Raw genomic sequence first — 8455 nt, 5'->3', positions numbered from 1 at the left:
ACTAAACTCAAACTTCTCTGGCCAGGGAGAGGCAGTTGGTTAGAGTCATCCTGTTATATTAAGGTTGCAGGCTCAATCCCTGGTCAAGGCACATATAATAATCAAGCAATGAATGCATAAATAAGTGGAAATACAAATCAATGTTTCTCTTGCTCATTCCTCTCTCTCTAAAATCTATAATAATAAAAGGGTAATATGCTAATTAGACCGATGTTCTTTCTTCCGGACAAAGCCACAGCGGGTGGGGGCCGAAGCAGAAGCCTCTGGCAGGGGCCGGGGCCAAGGCCCTTGCATGAATTTCATGCATCAGGCCTCTAGTCAATAAATAAAAATAAACTGAACTCAAACTAAATGTCATCACCACCCCGCAGTTTGTTCCTCTTCCAGTAATTTTCATCAAGAACAGGGTACCACTGTCCACCCAGCCACAGCCTCCGGGGCACCCCTTGATTTTTCCCTCAACCTATCTCCTCTCCCTTCCCCCATTTCTATTCCTTCAGCAAATCTAGCTTATTCTGCCTCCTAAATATCATTCAGATTCACTTTCTCCCCAACCCCGCAGCAGTCCCTTGGGCCCACACCACCATCAGTTCTCAGCAGGACAACCGCAGTCATTTCATTCACCTTCCTGCTGCTATTCTGGCCCCCTCCAGTCTGTTCTCAGAGCAGCCGGGGTGAACTTTATAAAACATGTATCACATTGTGTGCTCCCCTGCTGAAAATCCTTTCTTAGCTCCACTCTGAATCCAAGATAAAGTTCACGAGCCTCATCTCTAGCTGCTCACCCACGTGAACTTCTGTGAATCCCTAAAAGACCTCTCTCGCCTCAGAGCTTTGCAAATACAGTTCCCACTGCCCAGGTCATCTCTAGATGCCCACAGTTCTGCCGCCCTCCCCCTAGCCCAGCATGCATCACACTGTCCTAAGAACTGATTTTTTCTTTAATTTATTCACCTCTCAATACATGAACACATTCTTGCAGTAAAAATTCAAACACTGATGAATCCCATGGAACCTAAGAGAAAGCAGGCTTCACCCCATCCTTTTGACACCCCCCCATCCGCCCCCAAGAGAGAACCACCACTGACCCTGGCCCTCCACATCCATCACCATCATAGCAGCGATGCCAGCTGAGGTTACTTTCCTTTACTGTTTGTCTTTTTTGTACGGTAATCCTATAATTGCTCCTTGTATCATTTCTATCTGTTCTCCACTGGACTATGGGACAGGGGCTGTCTGGTTCAATGAGTAGATGGGAAGGGTTACACCCTATATCATGGTGAGAACTCCAATCCTCCAAGAAGTGAAGGCACATGGCTGAGATCTCCGGGGGAGTTGCAGCACTCAAAGCCTCAGCCACATACCATTAGTCCGGCCTTCCTTCAGTCTGCACCCTAATTATGTGTGTACTCATCCTATCACACCCTCCAAGAACACTTGTGGGTCTGCGTCGCCCCCCCTCCGCCCCCCAACATCAACCCTATGACGTGACCCTGAAGTCGCTGAGGCTCCCAGCGTTGCTGTCTCCAAAGCCCACAGTTCCCTGTGCCCGAGGCCCACGCCCATGTTCGGATCTTGCAGAGCACGGGACCACCAGTGGGTGCCCAGTGCTGCTGGTGTGGGCCTGGGACACCACGTCCCAGCCAAGCACAACTCCGGCACCCATCCTTTCTTGGTCTTCGTTTGTAAAACTCTGCATCCCGAGACGGTGCATAAAACAGGCGCCTGGTGTGTGCTGGCTTTGTGAGCACCAAGTCCTGGCCTTGCACGCAGGAGGCCGCTGTCCTTTCCTGGTCTGAACTGAGACCATGTCACAGCACGAGGCTCAATACTAGTTCGTGGCCAAACGCCTGGCTGGGCGGCTCCGGCCTAGGCCCTCCGGTCCCATAAAAGCTCCCGCACCACGGACCGCAGGAGGCTGCCGCCCTCGCCCGCGGTTCCAGGCCCGGACGGCCCCACCCTCCCGGCTGTTCCCTCCGGAGCCCTCCCGCGGCCGCCGGCAGCAGGTGCCGTTCCGGCCCGAGGCCCCCTCCCCGCCGGGCAGCCTTCCCCGGCTGTTCCGGTCCCAGCGCTCCCTCCCAGGGCGTTCTCTGCCCGGCTGTTCCGGTCCCGAGGCCCGCCCGCCCCTGAGCCTCCTCTCCGCCGCCGTTCGGGGTCGGGGCTCCCACCCAGGCCCCGGCTCCCGCGGGCTGTTCCCGCCCCGCGCCCCCTCCCCCCGGGCTGTTCCGGCCCCCGGCGCCCTTCCGCCCCCGCGGCCGCCGCGCGCCCCTGGGCCCCCGCGCTGCGAGGGCGCGGCGGGGAGGGGGGCGCACCGCGGAAAAAAGCGGCTTTCCAACGGCGGCGGCGCCCGTTCACCCCTCCAGGGCCTCCAAAGATCGTCTGCCCCAATCCTTGGAGCCCGCCGCCTTCCACGGGAGCCCCAAGGCGGGGCCCCCGCGAAGCATTTTTGGGAGCCGGCGGCGGCGGCGGCGGCGCGAAGGTCTGGGCCCGCCAGGGGGCGCCCCGGGAACCGCCGCCGAACCCTCAGTCCGGAACCTGGGCCTTGGCCCGGGGGAAACCCCAGGCCTCCGGGGGGCCCCAGCTCCGCCTGGATGATCCATTCACCGGCGCCTGGGGACCCCCATCCCCACCTTATTTGAATCCCCCAACTTTGCACACCGTCCCATCGCCGCCACACTGGACCTGACTCCAACTCTGTCGCACACACGTCTCCACGGCATGTGGCATGTGAGACCCCCCACTCCGCCACACGGACCTTATTCCCGCTGCACACGTATCCCCCACTGTTGCACCCCCTTCCCACCTCACCCGGGCACCCAGTTCTGTCACGGGGACCTCCGATGAACACAGGACCCCTCCCCAATGTGCGACAGAGCCCATCCCTCGTCCTAGACCAGTGGTTCTCAACCTTCCTAATGCCGGACCCTTTAATACAGTTCCTCATGTTGTGGTGACCCCCAATTTCATTGTTACAAATTGAACATAATTAAAGCATAGTGATTAATCACAAAAACAATATGTAATTATATATGTGTTTTCCGATGGTCTTAGGCGACCCCTGTGAAAGGGTGGTTCGACCCCCAAAGGGGTCGCGACCCACAGGTTGAGAACCGCTGTCCTAGACTCCCATCGCCTCCCACAGGGAGCCCTATGGGCAACAGGGGTCCTCAAACTACGGCCCGCAGGCCACATGCAAATACAAATATTGTATTTGTTCCTGTTTTGTTTTTTTACTTCAAAATAAGATATGTGCAGTGTGCATAGGAATTTGTTAATAGTTTTTTTTTAAACTATAGTCCAGCCCTCCAATGGTCTGAGGGACAGTGAACTGGCCCCCTGTTTAAAAAGTTTGAGGACCCAAAGCCACTGTGGCTCCCATCTCAGCCTCTTAACCCCTCGTCATCTCGGAGATTCACCAGTGGCTATTGCCTAACCCGCTCCCCATTCACACCTTTTGGGATCTCCACTTCCTCTTTACACAGACCTCCATCCCTGCCTCTCGGGGACCCCATTTCTGTCACGTAAACCCCCAATACCCGCTTCGGCCACCTCCAGCCCCGCCTCGTAGAAAGCCCGTGCAGATCTCACAGGATCCTCCTGCCCCTTCCTCCGACCCTCAGACACTTCACGGCCGCTCCCGAGGGCTTCTCTACCTGGGTCTCACACAGCAGTATCTCCAGGACACAGCGGTGCATGCCCATGGAGTCAGGGGTGGGAGGAGCAGACAAGCATGAGGTCTTTAAAATTATTTAATTACAAGGTGTGATCGTGGTTTCAAAGAAGTACACTTGGACGAAAAGAAAGAGTTGGGGTGTGTTTGGGGTGTGGGGAGAGGGAACCAGGGAGGTGCCATCAATTGTGATGTCTCTCATGAGCCAAAGCCTCCAACTGGGCTACCGTAGATTTGTCTTTAAATGTTTTCATTATATTTTAGCCTCATCCAAAGCAATCATAAAAATCACAATTTTTATTTTCTTATATTTACTAAGTAAATGTAGAACTCCTAAAAGTTATATATATATATATTTTTTTTTTTCAAAACTCCTCTGTCCTTCTGGAACACTACCAGCCCCTGTTCCTGTTAAGTTGCCTTACAGACCCTCATCTTATGTTAGCAGCAGAAATGAGTATTGGCGACCAGCTATAATTATAATAAATATTAAGCATGCTCTATTAACCATGATGGTTCTGTTCTGATTAGAGGAAGTACGTTCTAACCTGGCTGAGAGCTGTACACCCTGGGATGTGGGAGCTAACATCAGAATGCAGTCCATCCTCCTTTTCTGAGAACTGCTATCATTATGGAAAGATTTACAACCTCGTGGCTGAAATCTAGTTCTGGAGGCACCCACTCTTTATAACCCCCAGTCCCTATTACCTGTAATCTGGTCTGGGCACCCAGAGGTGCCTGCCGGGTTGCAAACACCCCCAACCTCCCCACCCACCCACCCAGCCTGCATGACCTGTACTTTCCCATGCCTATAATTCCTACTTCCCCACGTAATCTTTGTCCTGCCCAATATAAGCAGCTGGCTTATGGTGGGATGCAGAGCAGATTTTTGTGGATGACCTGCTGCTCTCCCATATTGCCAGCATTGTTGGAATAAACGCTCATATATGACTCCACCCTGTCTCTGTTTAATTGGCTGAAGTAGTGACAAGCAGCCCGGACCCCTTGGTTGTCCGGTTACACTTAAACATGCCTCAAGGCTTATTTCTACCAGTAAACTCCCCATCCTGCCCTGAACACTATCCCTGTACCCCACACTGCTACCTCCTTCTCCTTCTAGTCTCCCCTTTGCACAGTGAGCCCTGAGCAAATGTCCTTCACAGAGAACCCACCCTCCTACCAGCCTCCATGCCCCACTCTCTTTTTTGGGAACCTTGGAGACCTAGGCCTCACCTCAAGCCCTAAACCCCCCTTCTCATTGCCTCTCTGGCAGGAATACTAGTAAGGCCAGTGTTTCCTCCTTCCTATCTTTCCTTTAACATCCCCATTGATCCAATAGCCTCAGATTCTCATTATCTCTCCTCTGCAAGAATTTCCCAATATAACTGTTCTTTAAAAAAAATTATTCAAGTAACATATTAGTACAGTCATATTCATTTAATTAATTAAAAATATTTATCGGGTGCCTATTGTATGCTAGGAGGGACACATCCATGAACAAGAAGATAAAAATATTTGCCTTCATGGTGTCATAGTTCAGCAGGCAAGATGGGCTGTAAACAAGAAAAAAAAAAGAGAAAAGTGACATGACTTCAAGTAATTTTTTTTGTGGGGGGAGGGGAGCCTCCTTTAGAAAAGGTGGTTAGGATTGGTCTCTGTGAGGAGGTGGACCTGAGAAATGAGATGGAGTCAGACAGAGAAAAGGGAACAGAGAGGCCTCTTGGGCAAGTGCAAAGATCTTAAGGTCAAAATGAAAGGAGTCCAAGGACTGTAAAAGGAGTAATAGGGTAATAAGTGAGGTATGGGTACAGGGGAAGGAGGAAGGAGAGATGAACAGGGCCATTGGGAGGCACTGGACAGCAAACAGTTCTACCAACACAAGCCTTGGCAGCTTTCCACATATTTTTATATATCCAGGTGCATATACAAATAGTTGATTTTTATCTGCTCTTCAGGCCTTTGTACTTGCTGTTCTCTCTTGTCAAAATGTCATCTTCCACCCTTGGAACAATAGAAGCTTGTCTTCTTGCCTCCTCTAAGAAGCTCTCCCTGGTTTCCCTGGATGAGATCCCCTGTCATGTGATAATCTTTAGCCCTTGGAAGTTTGTATTTTCTCTACCCCCTCAATAGGGGGCCCTCTGAGCAGGGGAGGTCCTTCATTCATTCTGGTTGGAACTCAGGTTCTGGCACAGAGGTAACCTGGGCAATATGCTTGTTGACTGACTCCCTGACTGGTGGAACAACCCAACGAGCTTACAGGGAGGTTCTCCAACAGGTTCTCCAGGCAGGCTTCCCCTGCTTCAAACTTTTGACTCCTTACCTCCATCTCTTCCTCTACCAAAATCTATCAGTTCCATGTCCCATTCCCTCAGGGCCAGCTGGTTGGCACTGAACCTAATTCAATTACAGCTTAGAGACTCTTGTAGTAAATAATGTAGTAATTACAGGCATAGAGCCAAACAGGGAGGAGGGAACATTTAAGAAACTTCCAGTGTCCCCCTCCATAATGAGTGCTCCAGCCACCCCCCCAAAAGTAAACTTCCCTGTGGGGACAGGAGAAATCATGAGCAGCTTAAACCAGACCCCAGTTGAAAGGGAAAGAAAGGACATACAAAATAATGCTGGGCCCTGACATCTTGTTAGATTTGTTGGTATTGGTAGGAGGCAGCAAAGCATGATGGGTATTATGGGCTGACTGAATTCAGTGTCCCCCAGAATTCAAATGTTGACATCCTATATGTTGATATCCTAGTACCTCAGAAGTGACCATATTTGGTGATAGGACCCTTAAAGAGACAATTAATATTAAATGAGGTCATATAGGTGGGCCCTAATCCAATGACTGTTGTCCTTATAAAAAGAGATTTGACAAAGTCTCCTGAGGAACAATCATGTGAGGACATGGTGAGTGAGAAGCTAGCCATCTGAAAGTGAAGGAGAAAGGCATCAAAAGAAACCAAACCTGCAAACACCCTGATCTTAGACTTTCCTTCAACTGTTCTCAGCATCAAGGCAAATTTATCTGAACTCACTTGGAGCTAGTAGTTGTAGGGAGTGGCGATAGGGTCAAGCCTCTGACTGACCTGTGGCAAAGCCATATACAAGTCCCAGCTTGGAGGGCAGAGCCCTCCTAGCGCAATTAAGCTTGACCTTATAGTCCTCCCTTGCTCCTAGGTAGCTAATGGGCTGTGGAGGTGCAGCAAGTGCTGCCAAAATAAGGCTTGAATAAGGAAATAGATTTGAAACTCGCAAGAACATTATAAACATGTTGACCACTCCCCTTGTTTTGCTTTGTGTGATCTGACTATAAAATAAAGCTTCGGCTTACAGGCTGTGTCACTATTTCCTCATCCAGGCATAGTGATCCTACCGAGCCCCAACTGTATTCTCTTGTCTGTCTTCTTTAATCCTTTACCACCCCTCCTCAGGTTCACCCCTGGCCGTGCTGAACGCGGTTCAAGTAGTGTGGGGTATGCAGTAGGTTCTTATCACATAAAACTTTAGGGTGAAATACTTTGGGGGTCTCAGCTCAATGTGAGGAGGAGGTTCGCCCCACCTTGGGCAGGCTCTGGACTTTCAGTTCTGTCCCTCTTGCCCTATGTAGCTAATGAACTGAAACTCACACGTTCAATATTGGCAAATGCCCTCAAGTCATAAGTAGCTTTGGTCCTCCAATAATCCAATCTTCCTGTTAACTGGTTATCAGTTTTCAACCAATAATTGACCTAGACATTCCCCAGGCTTTAAGCATTTCAGTGTTTTTCAGAGGATATTTTAATACTTTATTTAATATTACCACTATTTTCAGAGGAAGGATTACCTAAAATAACCAATCTACCATACTGAAAAAAGAGAAAGGAAAAAAAAAGGAAGAAAGAAAATCCAGTTTCAGTGATAAAATAGGCCCAGCATAATTTCTCCTTCACTGATCTCTGACATCATTCCATGACACTGATCTAGGCAATAATATCAGCGATAAATAACACATGGCCCAAGTACTACTACTCAGTGCAGACCTGTTTATGCAGTGACAACTCCACAGAGCAGCATCATACATAGATGCCACTTATCAATGCTCTGGGAGGTGACTACCCAAACTACATTGTCTCAACAACCATGTATTGGGCACCTACCATGTCCTAATTGCTGGGGTTGCCCCAGAAAACAAGACAAAAGACTGAAAAGTTCTATGAAGAAAATGAAAAGAAAAGAATGAGTCAAAGAGTGGGTAGTGCTACTTTAGCTGGGCTATCTAGAAAGGCCTCTCCGAGGAGGTGGCATTTGAGCTGAAACCTGAAGGTTGAGAAAGAACCAGCCGTGGGAAAAACTGGAAGTGATGCATACCAGGCAGGGAGATAGCAACTGGGGCTGGAACGTTATTGAATGGTCCAGAAACAGCAAGGAAGCCAGTTTGGCTGGAGAGGAACGAATGAGGAGGCAAGTGACACGACATGAGTTTAGATGGGGAAACAGGGGCCTGATTATACAGAATCGTGTCTTTTGGGCGGTGGGAAGTGTTAGGTCCAGGCGGAAAAGAGCCAGGCCAAGAGACGTTGTGAGAGTTTAAGAAATTTTATTACATTCCCGCACAGCGGGCTGAGACCAGTGTGTCGGATAGATTCTCTTATGTAGGGTAAAAGTATGCAATATAAGGTCAGGATGTGGGTGCACCAGTCAGTCAAACGAAGGGGAGGGCATGAGTCAGTCAAGGCAGGCAAGGGAGGAGAGTGCACAGGTCAGTCAGGCGGAGAGGAGTTCTTATCTTGCTTCTGCAGGTGCCGTCCG

The 8455-nt window shown here is 50.0% G+C and overlaps 1 protein-coding gene across 1 annotated transcript in view; it reads right to left on the bottom strand.

The window, feature by feature from the left end:
• ZNF341 (zinc finger protein 341) overlaps positions 1-1939 on the bottom strand; it is a 46359-nt gene extending 44420 nt beyond the window's left edge. The window contains 1 exon segment of the mRNA XM_023754381.1: positions 1089-1939. Coding sequence (XP_023610149.1) covers positions 1089-1116 — 28 coding nt within the window. The 5' untranslated portion in view covers positions 1117-1939.
• Positions 1940-8455: the final 6516 nt, after the last annotated feature.

Source organism: Myotis lucifugus, unplaced genomic scaffold (assembly GCF_000147115.1).
Source record: "Myotis lucifugus unplaced genomic scaffold, Myoluc2.0 scaffold_60, whole genome shotgun sequence".
Classification (NCBI taxonomy): Eukaryota; Metazoa; Chordata; class Mammalia; order Chiroptera; family Vespertilionidae; genus Myotis; species Myotis lucifugus.
This window is presented reverse-complemented; position numbering and strand designations above follow the sequence as displayed.